The sequence below is a fragment of the Lynx canadensis genome, chromosome Y (genome assembly GCF_007474595.2).
Source record: "Lynx canadensis isolate LIC74 chromosome Y, mLynCan4.pri.v2, whole genome shotgun sequence".
Lineage (NCBI taxonomy): Eukaryota > Metazoa > Chordata > Mammalia > Carnivora > Felidae > Lynx > Lynx canadensis.
The window spans coordinates 1149763-1170968 of NC_050200.1; the positions used below are offsets into that span (position 1 = coordinate 1149763).

The 21206-nt window shown below is 34.6% G+C and overlaps 1 protein-coding gene across 14 annotated transcripts in view; it reads right to left on the reverse strand.

Moving 5' to 3' along the window:
• Window positions 1-3145: 3145 nt before the first annotated feature.
• LOC115508104 (zinc finger X-chromosomal protein-like) overlaps window positions 3146-21206 on the reverse strand; it is a 52018-nt gene continuing 33957 nt past the window's right edge. For 11 of the 14 annotated variants that reach the window (XM_030306484.1, XM_030306485.1, XM_030306483.1 and 8 more), the window contains 6 exons: window positions 16559-17131; window positions 7397-7546; window positions 7042-7185; window positions 6296-6451; window positions 5682-5822; window positions 3146-4931 (listed from right to left, as the gene is read on the reverse strand). In XM_030306484.1, coding sequence (XP_030162344.1) covers window positions 3751-4931; window positions 5682-5822; window positions 6296-6451; window positions 7042-7185; window positions 7397-7546; window positions 16559-17131 — 2345 coding nt within the window. In that variant the 3' untranslated portion in view covers window positions 3146-3750. Of the gene's footprint in view, window positions 4932-5681; window positions 5823-6295; window positions 6452-7041; window positions 7186-7396; window positions 7547-16558; window positions 17132-18676; window positions 18733-21206 lie in introns of all 14 variants that reach the window. The other 3 variants (XM_030306487.1, XM_030306488.1, XM_030306489.1) reach the window with 3 other exon arrangements.

Sequence of the window (21206 nt, forward strand, 5' to 3'; positions counted from 1 at the left end):
CTCACATAATTTTTATGCAACTTCAGACTATGACAATAACCCACCAAAGTTAGTATCTATTAAAGTCCTCCAAACTTGGCACAAAGACAACTGTAGGACAGTCTTTATGGAGTTATAATGAAATTAACTTTAAGTGCTTTAAAACATCACTTCATGCTTGGTTTTTCTGAGAACATTTACGTTAGAAGAAATGAAAATCCCAAAATAACAAATACTCTGTGAAAATAAAACAACAAAATGAGTTTCACTGATAGGCTGATCAAAGAACTCATCAATTAGCTCTGTACTACTCTAAAATATTAGTTGTAAAATCACAGGATTAACAACTGCATCCAAATAACAAAATCAAAAGCAAATTCTGCATTCTGTATTCCATTGTTAAGCAATGGGAAAATAAAAACAGTACATTTTATATTTATTAGATTTAATAAAACTTTTTATGAAAAAGTGTTACCTTAGTACTGAAACAAATAGACTAAACACTGATTAACAAGAAAATATTTTGATTTTTATTTCTGCATGTTATTCTCAAGTACACATTTACAATAGTGTCACACTCTTCTATATGAATTTATCAAGTATTTTACTTTAAGTATTTTACAATGTGTACAGAGGAAGAGACATATAATATTTAATAGGCTATTTCAACAAAACAATAACTTATGTTCTTGTAAAAATCTGTACCTCTTTAAAACATTAAACTGAAACATCCAAACTTGTTTAGCTTTGCTAATCAAATTGTTTTAAGAACTAAAACATCCTGCAACTAATATTGGTACATAACAGTAAGTACAATTTCATTTTTTCTTTTTAAAGACAAATGTTTTATCATATTCACTTCGCCAAATCCTTAAATACCTTTTAAAGGTTTCGATATTGTGCTTAAAAAAACAAAACAAAATAACTGTGTAAGACTTCATTCAGACTATGAGAGCAATATAAAGTATGTAAAGTGTTGTGTTCTTTATCTTCAGTTTATTTTTAAAATTAAATAAGGTTTTTATCTGTATTAATTTTAAAGAATGTTTTAAAATTCTTAAATGTAAACTTTTATTTAAACATTTCCTTTTGTTATTACCTCAGGGAAAAAACAAATGCAAGGGAAATTAAAAGATTCTCACACAGAAAAATAAGAATTTTTTAAGTTCAGGACAATGGACACTGAAAGTGGGGTGAGACAAATTTGAGGACCAAGAAGGCTTACGGGGTTTCTAAATCCATCCTGTTGCTTGAATGGCATTAGGTTTAAATATGCCTAAGCACTTGATTTAAAAGTAGACTAAATTAATCCAGCCTTCAATACCTCCAAATATTTATATTTCTAACCCTATAAATATAACTTCTGAATATGAATAGTAGTGGCATAGAGAAAAGGCAGAAGGTAAAAACTTTACAGTAGGGGCGCCTGGGTGGCGCAGTCGGTTAAGCGTCCGACTTCAGCCAGGTCACGATCTTGCGGTGCGTGAGTTCGAGCCCCGCATCAGGCTCTGGGCTGATGGCTCAGAGCCTGGAGCCTGTTTCCGATTCTGTGTCTCCCTCTCTCTCTGCCCCTCCCCCATTCATGCTCTGTCTCTCTGTGTCCCAAAAATAAATAAACGTTGAAAAAAAAAAAAAACTTTACAGTAAAAGAAGGAAGCACCATAATGAAGTTGCAAGGGAACGATCAAGAGGGGAAAAATTTTTTTCTATTCTTATATAATGTGCCAGTATGTATGTGCCAATACTCAAGTAAAAAAAAAAAAAGTGTTTTCTATTTTCGAAAATTCAGATGAACACAACCAAATTCTAATTAACTGTCTGAAATCATTTTATAGGTTTATGACTCACTGACTGCTTAAAACATGCCAACTGACAAAAAACAAAAGCTGTAAAAGGCTTGGTGCTATTCCGAATAAAGTTTAACATTTTCATTTTGTAGTTTAAACACATCTTTAACTTCTAATCAAAGCTAACTTGAATATTAAATCTTTTTCAAGTTTGCCAACTGAAACAGTAAAACAACAACAAAAAACCAGGCTAACCTTGTCAATTTTAATTAGCAGCCATCCTCTGGAGCCATTAATCTTACTCTACGTTGTAAAAAGATGTTTCTTTTACATGCTTCTCAACTGAGCACTGAGATTTATGTTTAGATATTCATTTGCTTTTCAGAAGTATGAAGCTAAAATTATATAAAAATATTGTATCTAGAAATACCTTCTCTTTTCAATTACCAAACAGACTTAAAAGAAAATACTTCAGTCTTTAAAAATACCACTGTCCTTAGTTTCCTTCTAATTCTTGCTTCAAGTTAATTTAATCTGTCTGAATAGCAAGTTTGTAAAATGTTCTTTCACATATCCCTGGATCTTTCACTTTACTGTGCCATTTAATACTTTTCATTATACTTAAATTTGGGATTGTGTGTGTAAATATATAAAACAAGCAACACATAGGCACATATAAAATCTGTAGCACACTTACAGATGCAGTTGCAAAATATCCCATGAACTGGCCTTTATCTCTAAGATTCTAAAACTCAGTAAGTCTCATTTGTAGAACACAAGTATTCCAAAACAAAACTATGTAAAAGAAAAATAACAAACAGGAAAAAGCAAAACCTTTCAACAGCTTTCTAAAAGGGTGCTATGTCTCAACAATAGCCAAATTATGGAAAGAGCCTAAATGTCCATCAACTGATGAATGGATAAAGAAATTGTGGTTTATATACACAATGGAATACTACGTGGCAATGAGAAAAAATGAAATATGGCCTTTTGTAGCAACGTGGATGGAACTGGAGAGTGTGATGCTAAGTGAAATAAGCCATACAGAGAAAGACAGATACCATATGGTTTCACTCTTATGTGGATCCTGAGAAACTTAACAGGAACCCATGGGGGAGGGGAAGGTAAAAAAAAAAAAAAAAAAAAAGGACGTTAGAGTGGGAGAGAGCCAAAGCATAAGAGACTGTTAAAAACTGAGAACAAACTGAGGGTTGATGGGGGGTGGGAGGGAGGGGCGGGTGGGTGATGGGTATTGAGGAGGGCACCTTTTGGGATGAGCACTGGGTGTTGTATGGAAACCAATTTGTCAATAAACTTCATAAAAAAAAATAATAATAATAATAATAAAAGGGTGCTATGCTGAGAAAAGATGTACGACAGAGAAAGTCACAAGAAAGCCTAGTTAAATAAAATGAAAATTAAACATAAAACTAGCAAATGTTCTGTATTTAGCAATGCTAGAGACTCAGATGGAAAGTTTCACGGTCATGTGGTCTGAAAACATTAAGCAAGACAAGGAAATTACTTTCAGGTAATGATTAGACCCAAGAATACAATCTGTTTCTATTTGTAGATGTTTGTATTTAATCTAAAAAATTTATGGGGAAAAATGAGTGAAAATAATTACTTTTTGAATAACCAATTGTGTGTTTTTAATCTGTAAGTGGTCTTAGAAGAGTACCATCAATGTGAATAAATATTTATGAATAGTAAAACTTCTAAGACTGAAAAAGTTAAGTACAACATCAGAGATTCATTTTTAAAAGCAACTTCATTGTTGCTATTTTTTGCCACTGAACAAACTGAATAGGATCCAGAACACTCTATTTAGTAAAATGTAAAGAAAAGTTGACTAGAAGCAATAATTCTATTTGTACACAGCATAAATTGATATACAGTATTGCATGTGAATGAGACTGATTGGCTTTAAAATGAGATTTCTGCTTTAGGGCCAGTATCTCCACAAATGTCTGTATAAGGACTATTAGGACAGGCCAACTTCCTTATGATGTCGCATTATGTGCTGGTTCTTTTCTGAAGGTCGTCGGAACCCCTTCTTGCAGTACTCACAACGGTGAGGATAGTCTTTCGTATGAATGGAGATAACATGCCGTTTAAAGCCTGAGGCATCTGTAGTGCTATACTCACAGTACTCACACTGGTACACTTTCCTGCCACTGTGTGTCTTCATATGCTTTTTAAGCTCATTTTGCTGCCTAAATCCCTTTCTACATCTCTTACACCGAAACGGAAGATCTTTTGTGTGAACTGAGAGAATATGGCGACTTAGAACAAATGGATCTGCAATCTTAAAGTCACAATGTCTACACTGGTGCATTTTTTTACCCTTGTGGGCAGCCACGTGTTTCTTGAGTTCGGAAGGCCTGTGAAAGCCCTTGTCACACATGTCACACTTGTGGGGGTAGTCTTTCGTGTGGACTGAAATTATGTGTCGTTTCAAGTCGCTCGAGTTCGAACTCTTGTGGTCGCAGTGCAAACACTGGTGTGTTTTGCTTTCTTGGTGGATAAGAGCATGTTGCTGCACCTCTTTGGTATCTGAGAAAGTCAGAAGACAGATGTCACACTTGAATGGCATCTCTTTACTATGCTTACTTTTTACATGGGTTTTCAGGTTAGAAGAGTCTGCAGACCTATATTCGCAGTACTGGCACTGGTACGGCTTCTCCCCAGTATGGATTCGCATGTGCTTCTTGAGCTCTGACGGGTGACGAAAACCTTTACCGCACTCCACACAAATATGAGGAAAGTTCTTGCTGTGGACCGCCAAAAGGTGGCGATTCAATAACCCTTGTTCAGCTGTCTCATATTCACAGAATTTACACTTGTGCATTTTGTTGGCTTTTTCTTTATGCACCATTTTGTGAGTAAACAAAGCCCCAGCATGAGAGAAATGCTTCCCACACTCATCACATTCGATGGCCTTCTCGGCCTTGCTGGTGAGCTTGTGGCTCTCCAGGTGGTTGTGTAAACTTATCTTCTTGTTGGTAGTGTAATCACAGTCAGTACAGTGGTACTTCTTCTTGGTAATGTGTTCGGGATGGTTTTTCATGTGCCTTTTCAAAAAACCTCTTGACTTAAATTTTTTCCCACAAATCATGCAAGGATAGACAGTTAAGGGATGTCCATCAGGGCCAATAATTATTGCTAAGAAAGGAAGAGAAAAGAACATGAGTGATCAAACAACGGTTTGTTTTCATTTCTTCAAGCATTTGAAGTGTGTGTTCTGAACATTATTGGACAAGTACTCCTAAAGGTTAATATTCTTCCCACTGATTTTAAATAAAAGAGGTAACAGCAAACTCCAAAATCTGACCAAAATCTAGGTCAGAAACTTCATTCAGTATATCTGTACCAATCTCACTCCCAGTTTAAAATAGTAAAGCCACATAGATTTGGATATCTACAGATATCACAAAAACAAAGTTCAACATTTCAGTTTTATTACTATTATGTCATATTTATACCAACTTAAAGTTTAACCACACCTAATTAAACAAACTATAATAGGCAAATCAATATATAAGATTTTACTGCAAAGGAACTGTCCAGTGTACAATAGAAATATTTGTCCTGCTCCTCTGTAAAGAAGCCCTGCTTATGCTGACAGAAATAATCTTTAAATTTGTTCATTTAAAGAAAATATTTTAGGGATTTATTTTAATTTCTCCTAAAATAACCTGAGATTTTATTCTGACTCAAAATCTGTTGTTTTTATTCTAGGAAATCATTCATGAATATCACTGAATTCTTAAAATTATATTTTCAAATTTAATAAAGAAAAGCTACATGTGATCTAGCAGCTAAATTGCTATCATTAACACTTCTGTGGATACATACTAGTTTCATTTGAGAGCTCACAGAGCACACTGCACTGTGGAACTTGTGCACCCTCACCTGTTTGGTACTGCCTGGAATCAGGTCTTCTCCTTTTCTTTGGTTTTTGTTTAGCCAGTCTGCCAAGCCCAGCAGACTCATCTATGTGCAAGAGGGCACTTGCAGTGCCATTCCGGTTTTCAATGCCATCAGAATTATTACCTAACAATGTGTATTAAAAAACAAAATTATACAGTATTCTTTATAAAGAATTAGGGGTTCTTTATTAACTACAACAGCAAAAAGCCATGATACTCATGAATGACAAATTTCCTATTTAGGTAATGGGCTGTAAGGTCATATTTATATACAAGAAAATAGGAAAAGCCTAGCTTCCAACTGTTGTAGCATTTTGCACCATGAACTCCCTTGATGATCCTCAAAATTGTGAAGGTATGATCCAGATAAACTCAAGATAATAAACTTCACCTTGAAAGCTTATTTCCTACATAATATAGGCATAAAAGAAACTGATGTTAAAAAAAATTAAAGGTCAAAGGCAGGCCAAACAATCGTCCTCTGTCCTTAAATCACTATGTGGTACTTCCTATTTCTGAAACATAGAAACTATTTTTTATAATGAATTTATGTTTAAGAACCATGCAATCCTTCGAACCATTATGTATGTGACTTACCATAAGCTGCTGCCCATGCTATTGGCATGAAGGTTTTGATTTCATTGTCATCCATTTGCTGTTCATGCACAGCAGCTGCTGCTGCTGCTGCTACTGCAGCATCCTCCTCTCCTACTATCACTTCCATATAAACTTCATCAGCAATTTCAGCAACATCTAATTAGAAAATTACAACACTTTAATGACCAAGTTTACAGAGATCAGATGATATTTTGGTTTGGGGAAACCTAGGGGTCAGTCAGCTAAGCGTCTTAACTCTTGATTTTAGCTCAGGTCATGATCTCATGGTTCATGAGTTCAAGCCCCATATCAGGCTAGGCACTGACAGACAGTGCAGAGCCTGCTTAGGATTCTTTCTCCCTCACTGCCCCCTCCCTCCACCTCAAAATTTATTTTGAAATTTTCAAAATTTATTTCTCTGTCTCGCAAATAAATAAATAAGCCTAAAAAAAATCAGTTGAATTCAGACAAACAGAAAAGAGGTTCAAATGGTACATACCAACAACATTACTTTCACATACTATATACTCTGTATTTGTTGAATAAACTATTCCTTTCCTGGCTTTCACAATAGTTTGTTTTTTAAGTGACATCCCAAGCAAACATTAACAGTCACTGATGTTCCTTTTTGGTATATAGCAGTACAATAATATCTATAATAGTAGTGTTTATTTTCTTCAAATATTGGTTGCACTTCTAAAAGTACACAAACAAAATTTTCTCCCACAGCAAGTCCACCTACTTACTTAAATCTTCATCTTCTTGCTGAGAGTCATTGACAGTCATATAAACCATCTTTTCCCTTGGTACTCGAATACTGCTATTTTGATCAAGTAATTCAACTTCACGGTCATTCTCAGGCTCACTCTCCACAATGTCTACAGTGCCACCTAACAGAGAAGATGACAATCTGAAAATTTATCTTAAAATTTCAATTCCATCCATTGGACTAACTACATTTTATATACTTTTCCACTGCTATATTGAAATCATTGATTAAAAGTTATCTTCAGAAAAGTTTTCAAATGTACTCAATCTAAACCACCCAAAACTAATCAGGTTAACACGGATTATCAGGATGTGCTGAAGCTTTCCTCTTACCTAAGTCATCCTCTCCAGGGTCAGCTTTAAAAATGTACACCTTGATAACTTCAGGGCAAGTGCCATCCACTTTACAAGGATCGATTTCTGACTCTACATCCATGGTCATTCCAGAGGAAGCATCATGTTCTATTTTGCCAGCATCATCCACTAAGAGAAGAAATACATCATAAATAATATTAACAGATACTTAATAAATAAAATATTACCATTTTGAAAATCCCTTTTAGATATAAAATCTCCAGGGGTGCCTTGGTGGCTCAATTAAGTGTCCAACTCTTGCTTTCAGGTCAGGTCATAATCTTCCAATTTGTGAGATCAAGCCCCATGTTGGGCTCTGTGCTGACAGCACAGAGTCTGCTTGGATTCTCTTTCTCACAAACAAATAAACATACATTAAAAAAAATGATTATATATACATATACAATATACATATATGTAATATATAATAATATAATAAATATAATACATAATGTAATATATATATATAATATCGAACTTGACTCATATAAAATTGGACAATTTTACCTAAGTAGAAAATTCAATAAATACATTTTGTAAATCTTCTAAAAATGGGATGAGATACTAAGATAATTATTTTATATAATCTAAGCTCCTGGTAACCTAAAAAATTAACAAAGGTAATTAAATTATATGCTTTATCTTTAAATACACTAATATCCATAAGGTAAAACGATTATTATATTCTTAAAGATCATGGAAATAATGTTCTACTAGTAAAAATCAGCAAACGCTGGTCTTAATACATTTTCTCAGCACTCTCTGTTTTCACTGAATATTACTTGGTCTTATCTGCTTCTTTTAGAATTGTAATTTTTTAAAAAAAAATCAAAATAGGTTTTTCAGAAAGGTACATTGCAATGATCAATGTAAATTACAATGTCAAACTGTTTAAACATAAAACTACACATACACATACATGTTTTATACACACACATAAAGACACACACTTGACTTCATAAAACTAGTCCGGGTCATTGCTGACAAATGCAGTAAATGTATACTTAAACATATAGCATTCTCATATAACTTAATGAAAGTAGTCTGTTTTATGTTTTGAAAAAAAAGGTGCCCTATGTACCAATAAAGACACACATGACGCACATAGTTGAGTTTCAGGGGATTTGGAAGAAACATTCCATATTTTAAGCTTCATAAAATAGATAAATACAGTATTATCTTTAGCATTTGGAAAATTAATAAAAGTAAAAAACAGTATCTCAAAGAATCAGACTCTGGATTGCAATAAATACCAAAAACATAATTCCCATATAATCTTTTATCCACTGCTATCCAGTTATGGCTATCCTCTGCTACCTTTGGCACAAATGGAAGTTTGGCAAAGACCAATGAATGAAAATTTAGCCAATACAATTCAAATTCTACATCAGCTGAATTTACCGATGTTGAGTGTACTAGAGAAAGACTGAAAAAATGCTCTCTCTGTTCTAGGTACAACTGGCTTAGCTGCCACAGCTGAAGACCAAGCAGAGAACAGAACCAAAGCCCCCCAAAAAATACTGATTTAGTTTTTTTCAATTCACCCATCAAAGGTTCTCATTTTCCTTTCAGTTCCCTTTTTAGTGTTCTAGATTTATTTTATCCTTTTAATTGGGCATTCATTTAATCCATTTGACAATGTTATCACAACTATAAATAAGACTTTGTACTAGGTAAGTACTGGAGATACAAATATGGAAAAGTTATGGACTAAAAATACGTAATCCAACCAGAAATGGAGGTAGATGTAGGAATGGGTGAACTAATTAAGGAATTCATTTGTCATGATGAGCACTGGGTGTTGTATCCAAGTATTGAATCAATAGACTGTACACCTGAAACTGATATTACACTGTATATTAACTAACTAGAATTTAAATAAATTTTTTTTAAAAAGTTACACTATAAAAAAAAGTTTGTAATCCAGTGGGAAAACAGACATTGAATAGATGATTATTTTAAAATGTGAGAATACTAATAAGATAACTACGATTTATCAAGTGATTACTATAAGCACTGTGTGATGCTTACACTAAGTAAAATACCACCAACATTTCACAGTAGAGCAAAGCAAACTCTGCAGTTTAGAAAAGTTTAATGTTTATATGAGGTCATATAGCTAGCAAGTGGCAAAATGAGAATTCAAAACAAAACCTGTAAGAGTCGTAAGTAACCCTAATCAATTTCTGGAGTTTTCAGAAATGTATTCTCTAACATTTGTAAGAGGCAATGGTAAATTGTGATAGTTAATAAATGATGTAATTAACTAGATGGTTTCTATTAGCAGAGATCAGATGAATATAAACATGACTCAAGCACAATTCACCTAATGCTGTGGTGACAGTTATGACCATTTAATTTTACACCTTAATTCTTTTTTCTTAAAGTAAGTCTTATGCCAAACATGGAGTTTGAACTCACAAGCCCAAGATCAACAGTCACATGCTCTACAGACTGGGCCAGCTAGGCACCTTCATCTTAATTTCTTAAACAGTGGCTAACAAAGACAAAAGTTAGATTTTGACATTTTTGAAAGAGATGTGCAAATTCCACATCAAATTCTTTACTATTATTTTATAAAGTTTATTTTCACAGAAGGAGAGAGAACCAGGTGGGAAGGGTCAGAGAAGAGGGAGACAGAGGATCCTAAGCAGGCCCTATACTGACAGCAGAGAGCCTGATGTGAGGCTTGAACTCATGAGCTGTGTGACTGTGACCTGAGCTGGAATTGGACACTTAACCAACTGAGACACCCAAGCATCCCTCATATCAAATTCTTTAAAAGATCTAAAAATCTGTAGTGTCTGGGTGACTTAGTCAGTCCACTGCCTGACTCTTGATTTTGGCTCAGGTCACGGTCTCATGGTTTATGAGTTTGAGCCCTGACTCGGCCTCTGTGCTGACAATGTGGAGCCTGCCTGGAATTATCTCTGCCCTCCACTGCTGGCAATCTCTGTCTCAAGATAAATAAACATCAAAAAAACCACACAAAAATTTCATTTGTCTAATCAAAACTCTTACATAAAATTAATTATACCTAATATTAAGATGAATTTAGTACTTTAAAAGACTACATTAAAAAATGAAAATACAGGGGCGCCTGGGTGGCGCAGTCGGTTAAGCGTCCGACTTCAGCCAGGTCACAATCTTGCGGTCCGTGAGTTCGAGCCCCGCGTCGGGCTCTGGGCTGATGGCTCAGAGCCTGGAGCCTGTTTCCGATTCTGTGTCTCCCTCTCTCTCTGCCCCTCCCCCGTTCATGCTCTGTCTCTCTCCGTCCCAAAAATAAATAAACGTTGAAAAAAAAAAAATTTAAAAAAAATGAAAATACATTAACACATTATCTAATTTAGTTTGTTATTAAAATCAAGAACATCCCATCCCAATACATTCCATGAACAAAACTACTTCAGCATCTAGAAATCTTACAAACACAGAAAGTCCTACTAATGCCCATAGCAATAACAGGACAAGTACAAAGCCAAGGAGGAATACCTGGTTAGTTAAAGTGTTATAACCACTCTTGGTTAAAGTGTTTTAGTGGATGCTATATGGAATCAGATTCAAGGAGGCTGAGGATCTATAAAGATGTTAATTTCTTTAAAAAGTTTAGAATGAAAAAAAAAAAAGAACAAAGGAGAGTAGTCAGAATGGATTAGAGGATCAAAGAGACAACTATTTCACCAATAAAAATATGTAATTATGTTCATAATCTGTGAGAGTAGTAAAGTAATAAGTACGAGGCTGGAGTTAGAGGACACAGTAATTACGAGGTCCAAGTCTCAGAGGGAATTGGAGATGAAATAAGGAGAAAATATAATTCTTAAGAAATTTGCCTTAAGCATTTAAGAAGAAACACACTATTCCTTTTAACACTGGAGGACAGATCAATAGAAATGTAGTTAGCTTCTTAAGGAAAAGAGAGCAGGAGAGGAAAGCAGGAAAACATCCTGATTGGTTATCTTCAGGTATATATACAGGAGTAAGAGGAGGCAACGACTTTGCCTAAAGAATGACAGACCAAGTTAAGTATTTGAGAAGTGAAAGAGAAAGAGCTGTCCAAGAAGAGCTTTAGGATATGAATATGTACTCTCTGCATTATATATACATAGATACAAAGCTTTCCTAAACCGTATATAACATAAGGTATTTTAGCTATGTTTTATATAGTTTGTGGGCAAAAACAGGCATCATGCCCTTCATTCTAATATTATGTACAGTCTTTTCTTCAATGTTAAATACTTGTTTTTTGACACATCCAGCTGACTGAGCCAAGGTTATTTTCCTGAAGGTGGCTTTGGAATGTCAAACTGAGACAGCATTAGGACAGAGATCTCAGGAAACTATTTAGGATAGTTCTGAATAAATCTACAACTTCTCTAAAGTACTAATCTTTTGGGGAAGTTGGCCTCTATCAGAAGGTTTGTAAAAAGTGATTCTAAGCAGGTACTGAAAAATCTAATGCCTTATGTACAGATGATCACATAAAATGTTCTTAAATGTTAATTTCTGGGTAGTCATAAAATTAAACTCTTTAAAGAACAGACTATCTAATGACTGTGGAGCTTGAAAAATGTCATGTATTTAACCTGCAGTTATAAAAGATCTTTCTGTTATCATTTTTTTAGTATTTAGTTTTTTTTTTTGGAGAGTACAAGCAGGGGACAGGGAGAAAGAGGGGCACAGAGGATCTGAAGCAGGCTCTGCGCCAACATCAGCAAACCCAATGTGGGGCTGAAAATCACGAACTGCAAGATGATGACCTGAGCTACAGTTGGACTCTTAATCGATGGAGCCACCCAGGTGCCCCTGGTGCTTCTACTATGCTTTAAAAAGTGTATTTAAAAAAAAAAAAAAAATCCAATGTCAGATCTACCTGAGAACAGCAAAGCTATTCCTAAATGAATTATTACAAAAGCAACTTATTAAAAAAATCCCACACACCTTAAGTGTCCTATTATCATGTAAAATCTAACTGTGGTTTTAAAACTGCCATTAAAATTTAAAAACAAAGAAGGCTTGAATAAATATCTTCAGACAGCAGTAAATTATTTCTATATAATTGTCTTTTTAAAAAATGTGGTTTCTCTAAATTTCTGGAAAAGACTGCTTCTAATAATCACCATTTTGCATGATATCTTATAATTTCTTCAACACTTGTATTTTATTTCACTTTTTCCAAATAAAGAAAAATTTGGGGGTAGTATGTGATTTGCCTCAAGTTCACTGAGCTGGTAAGTTAAATGTAAGGGGAAGGAATGAAAAAGATAGTCTTCAAAACTCAGATTTTCATTTCATTTTTAGTTGGTTGTATTTATCTCACTTTTCTAAGTTTCTAGAGAACTGACTACAATACTGCAAGAAGAAAAAAGGATGCTGCAACTGTATTCTGTCTAATTAATCTTATAAATAGAGAAATCTTTTATCATTCTCATGTTCTTATTACTGATGGCTTGCCTAAAAACAAGTGCAGGTTGCTATTCAGGTTTATCAACCACAGCCTACCCCAATGAACATAACAACTGTCTGATTTCCCCTTCCCCAGATTTCTCACAAGATATCTGTCAGCTTTCATAAACCAAAGATCCTAGCAACTAAGAACACTCAAACTGCCTTCTGCCTTTGTAATCATTATTCTCTCCCAATACCCACAACCCCACCAGAACACTCCAACTGTCCTAATTTTAAGCAATTCTCATGCTTCACTTTAAAGAAACCTTAGTTTTTGTAGACAAGATACATCTTATTGTGATCAAATCCTATTAATCTATCAATAAATCTATCAATAAATAAATAAATCAATAAAACCTGTAAGAATACTATTGATATTTTTTTCTTGTTAAAGTGTGTTTATTTATTTTGAGAGAGAATGCACAAGAGGGGCAGGCAGAAAGGCTCTGTCAGTGCAGAGCCTGATGAAGTGCTTGACCTCATAAACCCCCAAGGTTCAAATAGCCATCTGAAAGTGTGAATGATTAACTCATTCAGGTTTTGATCTGCATCCCCAAAATGTCTAATGATGTTGAACATCTTTCATGTGCTTATTTTCTTCTTTGGAGAAATGTCTATTCAAGTCTATACCCCTTTTTAATTGGACTGCTATTTATTATTGAATTGCAGATATTCTTTATATGTTCTGGTTCCTTGGGTACTAGGTCCTTAGGTATATGCTTTTCAAATATTTCCTTCCATTCTCTGTTATCTTTTCACTTTCTTGACAGTTTCTGGTAAACAAAAACATTTTCAAACTTGATGAATACATGCATTTTTTTTCTTGTGCTTCTCTTTTGTTCTAAGATGTTTTCAATTTTAACTCCTACAGAGGTCTTCAATTTTTGTGGGTGTGTGTGCAGTTTTTTTTTAAGTATATTAATTTATTTTGAGAGAGAGAGAGAGAGAGAGAGAGAGAGAGAGAGAGAGAGAGAGAGAGAGAGAGAGGGTGTGTCAGCAGGGGAGAGACAGAGAGAGAGGAACAAAGAGAATCCCAAGCAGGCTCTGAGATGTCAGCATGAACCTGATGCAAGGTTGAACTCACAAACTGTGAGATCATGACCTGAGATGAAAACAAGAATTGGCTGCTTAACTGAGTGAGTCACCCAGGAGTCCCCAGTTTATTGTAATTTCAAAGTCCAGAATTTCTATTTATTTTAAAACTTCTCTTTATTGGGGAACCTCGGTGGCTTAGTCAGTTCGATTTCAACTCAGGTCATGATTTCACAGTTTGTGAGTCTGAACCCATGTAGGGTAGTGCTTAGAGTCTGGAGCCTCCTTCAGATTCTGTGTCTCCCTCTCTCTCTGCCCCTACCCAACTTGTGCTCACTCTCAAAAATAAACATTAAAAAACAATAAAAGAGAATTTCTCTTTATTGATATTCTCTATTTCGTGAGATATCATTCTCACACTTTAGTTCTTTACAAATGGTTTTCCTTAGTTTTTGAACAAATTTAAACGGGTGATTTAAAACCTTTGTTATTAAGTTCACTATCTGGTTTTCCTCATAATAAGTTCCTACTTATAATTATACTTTTTTTCCTTTTTCTTCATTCTCACACTTTAGTTCTTTACAAATGGTTTTCCTTAGTTTTTGAACAAATTTAAACGGGTGATTTAAAACCTTTGTTATTAAGTTCACTATCTGGTTTTCCTCATAATAAGTTCCTACTTATAATTATACTTTTTTTCCTTTTTCTTGTGTTTCTACTGCAATTATTGTTTCTTTGCATGTCTCATAATTTTTGTTGAAAATTAAATGTTTTAAAAAATATAATGTGACAACTCTTGAAATCAAATTCTCCATAACAATTTAATTGCTATCTCCTTTTACTGCTTTGTAATATGTCCTTTAAAATATTATAGATCAGGGGCGCCTGGGTGGCGCAGTCGGTTAAGCGTCCGACTTCAGCCAGGTCACGATCTCGCGGTCCGTGAGTTCGAGCCCCGCGTCAGGCTCTGGGCTGATGGCTCAGAGCCTGGAGCCTGTTTCCGATTCTGTGTCTCCCTCTCTCTCTGCCCCTCCCCCGTTCATGCTCTGTCTCTCTCTGTCCCAAAAATAAATAAACGTTGAAAAAAAAATAAATAAAATATTATAGATCAGCTTTAATAATTTCTAATTTAGAAAAAATTCTTTTTTTTTTTTTTAATTTTAGAGAGAGGGAAGTGGGGAAAGGCAGAGGGAGAGAGAGAAAATCTTAAGCAGGCTCCACACTGATTGTGGAGCCAGACCCCACAACTATGAGATTATGACCTAGGCCAAAAGGAGTCTGATGCTGAAATAACTAGGACACCCAAATGCCCTTCCGCTTTCATATTTTTGAAATATATTTTAGAGTTCTTACATAAAAAGACATCAATTCTAGTCTAATAAAAAACTTCTTTCTTAATTTATCAAGACAAACTTTAAAAAATGTAAAGACCTTTTCCCTAAAATATCCTTATTTACATTTAAAATATATTTCCTGGTGTATACTTATTTTTAAAATTCCAAAATTTTATGGCCATCTAGGTGAGTTGAGCATCCAACTTCAGCTCAGGTCATGATCTCACAGTTTGTGAGTTCAAGCCCTGGGTCATGCTCTTTGCTGACAGCTCAGAGCCTGGAGCCTGCTTCGGATTCTGTGTCTCCTTCTCTCTCTGCCCGCGCCCCCCCATACCCTCCTGCCCTCGTGTGCTCTCTCTCTCTCAAAAATAAATGTAAAAAAAAATAAAATTAAATTAAAATTCCAAAATTTTAGCCTGTATTCTACCAGATTAAAAAAAAATTAGATAGACAAATAAAAAAAAAAAAAAAAAAAAAGGATTACCTGGTAGGCAGCTTCCAATAATAAACTATATATATATTGAATAATTAGCCATAGAATAAGAGAAATTAAGTACACACATGAAAAAATATAAAATACGTGAAAAACGTATTTTACTATCTCTTCTGTTTTAGGCAGAAAAACAGAAAAATCAGAGACACCTACCAGAAGATCTACTAACAGAATTATGAGATCTACTATATAAGCAAAAATATATCTAATTATGTTCTAGTTGGTAAAGAAGTTAATCCAATCAAGAAAGCCAGTATCCCATAAGAAGCAGTGAACAGTATAAAACCAAAGATATTAAATCTCTAATCAATCTAAAAGTCTGCATAAATTAGTTGTTTACATTATGTACTTGACTACTTTATTTAAAGACATTATACTCATAGAGTTCCAAAGTCAATAGTAAATTTGTTTTTTAAAATACGATCATTACTTTGCTGGAAAACAGTATTGGTATGAAGAAGGTTAAGTGCAGACGTGACTGCACAATAAAGACAATAGATTTTTTTCAAGCTCAAATCCTTTGAAGGTTCAATGGTGAAAGTGATGTTAATACATTGTTCATGATTTCACATAGTTCATTCTTTCCAGCCTTTATTTTTCTCATCTTTGTATTCCATTCTCACAGAGAAATAACTCCTTACTTTTACCATTTTAGCTTTCTTATTTATGGCTTATGTTAACAAGATCCAACCTAAAACAATAATGCACATAGACTTAAGACACTTATCTTGAAAATTTTCAAGTAAGTTTTAAGTGAAGAAAATATCATCGTGATATATAATGGAAAAGAAAGGCTTCAAAAATATCTGACAATCACTGTACATAAACACTTACAGGAAATCATAAGGTAGTCTTCACAGTTGCTTTTGTCATCATCTTGCTGGTCCACAGGGATCCCATTGGCATCTATGACTGCTTCAGAGGCACAATCTGCTACTAATACTTCTTCTGAAACAATGTCCGTTGTCAGAGGATCAGTGATGATTTCTGCTTCTACTACACTATCATGAACCATATGTTCAACATGTCCAACATCAGACACATGTATAGATTCACTTGTTAAGACATGTTCTGGCATAGATATTGAAGCTGAAGTTAGGTCAGAAGCTAAAACATCATCTGGGACCGTACAATGTGCTACAGAAACTTCTTCAGTTACATCTGAGCCTAGCACTTGCTCAGGAATGATGACATTTTCAGATACATCTGCTTCTTCTAAGACATCTGAACACTGAACATCCTCAATAACAACATCCTCAATAACATCTTGGATTACAACTGAGTCTGGGTCATCAGGAACAAAGTTATGTACAGTTATATCAGAATCCACAACATCTGAAACAAAAACAGTTTCTTGAACTTCCACAACAATCTGATCACCATCCATGTGCGTAGTAGCATCAGTTCCTTCAAAAAACAAAAATTAAAATGACAAATTTCAGGCATGCATGCATGACTGTAAAATGATATAAATGTTAATTTCTACCAGAAAACAGAATATATCCTCAGTTTTCTCAAACTTTAAAACAGATTAAGGAAATAAAGAATTTATTGTTGATTCATATAACAAATACAAATTAACATAAGAACTGCTTTTACTCAACTCTAATCAATTAATAAGTAAAGAAATGTAAGGAAACAAAAAACATGGGGCAGTTGTCAAAGAAAAGTATTTTAGAACATCATAAACACAAAAAGATTTTAGGAAAAAAACCTTAAGGGATAATTGTAAACATTAAAGAGGCTAACATAAATCCAGAAAACAAACCATTTTCCTTTTGTATCTGTTCCATTTCTTTTCATTTTTTTCCACAATTCTTTAAATATATTAGTTTTCTTAACTTTTCAACACTACTACACATTTGTTTTCTTTTTTTTGTTACACTCTTTAGAATCAACCACTCTATTCTGGTGTAATGTTCCAAAAGTATTCTGCATATGTGACTGGAAATTCACTCATTAAACTGAATTTAGGCTAGAAAAGGATTGGAGCATAAATGAAAAGAGAGAGAAGCCTACAGATAGGTAAACACAACTGATTAAGGACCTCTGTGGATAGATAAAGATGAATAAAACTGAAGCTACTCTGGAGCATGGAGAGTGAATGTGGAGGCAGGATTTAGAATTTCACAAGGGGTACTCAGCCTCTGGCTAGCCTCCTCCAATTACCCACACTCCAATCTCCGAGGTAGTTCCACAGATTGTAAGAAACCCTATGTTAGTCCACTCTGTAGTTAAATAATAAAGGTACAGGAGTGAAATAATTGCAGCCCAGCGAGATTAAATGACTTCACCAAGATCACACAATTGTTTGCATAGAATATGGTGCTCAGTTAAGTATGACTTTGAATGAATAAGATGAGTGAGACAGAAATAAGATATCCTTACCAAAATTGTAACATGAAATAAAATACAACAAAACTGTTATCTTGGCTCCTGGTCCTTAGAACAAATATGCTAGTCAGTTAGCTAGCTACTGTTCCTGGCTATGACTCAGAACAGTTGAGTTTAAGAATGTGACTCACACAGTGACTGTGTCTCACTGACTAGGCCATCAGAGAAATACAGAGATTATTCAAACAAAAAAGATCAATAAAGGCCAAAAAAATAGTGCAACCTGCAGGAAGTCTTTAAAGTCAGTTAATGCCAATTTGAATTACATATAGAAATAATGAGAAAATGTTTTCTTTCATTTCTGTAGAATTTCCATTAAATGCTTTATTTTCATTTATCTTTGGTGTGTAATAATTCGCATCAAACAATATGTTACTCTAATTTCATGTTAAAGACATAAACATAAAAGCACTTAAAGGCAAGAGCACTGCTTACAAGACCTAAGTCAGAGAGACACGTTTAGAACTTCCTCATTTTGTGACCTTAGGCAAGTCATTTAACCTCTGAGTTTCAGTTTCCTGTCAGTAAAATGAGGACAGTAGTATCTGCCATGCATACCTCACAGGACTGTTGTGATGATCAAAATGGGAATGTATGTGAAGTGTTCTGAAAAACTGTAATGAGAGGTTTCATTATTATTAGGACATGAAAACAGAGGCCCTGGCAGATTAAGTGACTTGCTCAAAGACGAATGAAAACTATTAGTGTTAATTATGAGGGCTAAAATGCAAACAGTCCTTCAATCTACCACTTACTCCATGACCCAAGATTACTGTGGTAAAATTAAGCTGGTAAATACTGTTTTTCTCCAAAAAACTTACAGCTTCTCTATTAAACACATTAATTATACTTCACTATGTTCAAATGAAGAAAGAGTTAACTTTGCATTTACCATCATCAAAGGGACACTACCAAGCATAAGTCAAAACACTACCCCAAACTGTCTGACACACACACCCCCCACAGGATTTAGAAAGCACACTTAACCTTCGTATTTCTTGGTAAAGTTACTATTTCTTCTTTAATATATAGCAAATATGATCACATAAAACTGAATGATTGAAATTTTAATTAGTAAGAGTAGGTAATAGAAAGCAATTTTATATTATAAAATCTAGTGCAATGCTTTTCAATATTATTTACTTAGAACCTTGGGTAATCTGGTTACCCATTTTTTTCCCACTATTAAAACTTCATGAATATAATTTTCCTTGTGCAGTTGAAGAAATAAGCAAGACTCTATATGCCTGATGCATAAGGTTCCTTGAGAATCCTCCTGATAAACAGGGCTGTGAAAGTGGGAAAATGTCAAAATGCAGAGGACCTTTATACCTTATCTCCTGGGCAATGAAAAAGTGAAATGACATGCTCCAGGTGTTACGGTAGGATGAGTATACTATTGGGGTGGTAAATAAAAGAAGGAAACTGAGAGTGAGGAAAACAGTTTTTAATATTATAAGTTTAAATGAGGTAACAGGACCTGGGTGAAGTGGTAGAAACTGGTAAGAGCAGTGGTTAAGTGGCAGGCAGACTTCCTAGCCTATCCACCTCACTGAACCCGCCCCTGCAAGATGTCCACATTCCAATTACTGGAACTGTGAATATGTCACAGTATAGTCCTGTAAGGACTTTGCAGATGTAACTAAGGTCATAAAACTTACACTAAAACTTTTAAGTGGGTCCAATCTGATCACATGAACACTTAAAGCAGAATTTTCCCAAGTGGCATTAGAGAGTAAAGTGGAATTTTAAGTTTGAGAGACTCAATTCAATGTTGCTGCATGGGCTACATGGAAAGCATGACAAGGAACACAAGCAGACACAAGGAGGAAAGATGTCCCCTCAGCTGAAAGCTACCAAGGAAATGAGGACTTCAGTCCCACAGGTGAAAGGAAGTAAACTGATTCCCAGTTAGCTTGGAATGAGAACCATCCCCAGAGTCCCAGAAAGGAACAACACCCCATTGACACCTTTATTTCAGCCCTATGAAATCCAAAGCAGAAAGTCCAGTCATGCCATGATAGATTTCTGACCCATAGAAACAGAGAAACAATGAATTTTATTGATTTAAACTGCTAAATTTAACTTTGGCATTGTAATTGAAATAAATCAGATTTTGGTAGAGAGTAAAGTGCTGCTATACAACACCTACAATTGTTAAGTGGCTCTGGAATGCAGTATTCCCTTGAACAGACCACTGGGAGAATTATGGATGTTAACAATCCATGCTACTGAGAACTCAGAAAGAAGAAATGAACACTGTAGACTCAGAGAATACCTAAGTCACCATATACAGACTGTTAATGGAAATCCCCATTTTAAGAACTTTGCCAGTAGTGGTTAAAAGGAAGAAACAGGTTACTGGAAACTGAAAGAAGTAATATTTTTGTTAAACACTGACACAGAGCTTAGCAAAACTGTATGCTGCAGTTATGTGGGAAGCATAACTTGTGAACTCAGATATTTAGCTTAGATTTCAGCAGAGTGCTGAAGATGTGACCTGGTTTCTTCTATTGCTTATAGTAAAAAAAAAAAAAAAAAAAAAAAAAAAAAAAAAAAAAAGATAAGTTGAGAGAAGAAACAATAAACAAAAAAACAGCATGATTTAATAATCTGGCAAATTCTCAGCCTATAGAGATGACAAAAGAAAAAGAAAAAATTAAATTAAAAAAATTAAATTTTCAGAAAGAAAGTTCTAGAGAAACAGTAGTCTAATGATTCTAGATCTCCTCTTTGAAGATCAACAGATGTGAAAAGTGAGTCATTTCATGTCTGAGGCCATTAATTGTGTGCCTCACAAAATCCCTCAATCAAACTAAGGTACGTCTAAGGACCTTAAAAGCAGTATCCCTCAGCCATTTCTAGGAAGTCAAAAAGAAATATAGTATTTCTGAAAGGTATGTAAAGGGAATCACTTGTCTAATGAAGTAAATTCTCATGACCCAGGAGACGCACAAAACTCTTAAAAAAAATTTTATACCACCAGAAACAATATGATCTTGAATGCCTTAAATACTAACTTGGACTGAAAGGCATGGAGACCGTGTTAAGAACTGCTGGACTCCCAAAGTCTAGGTGCAGGGAGCAA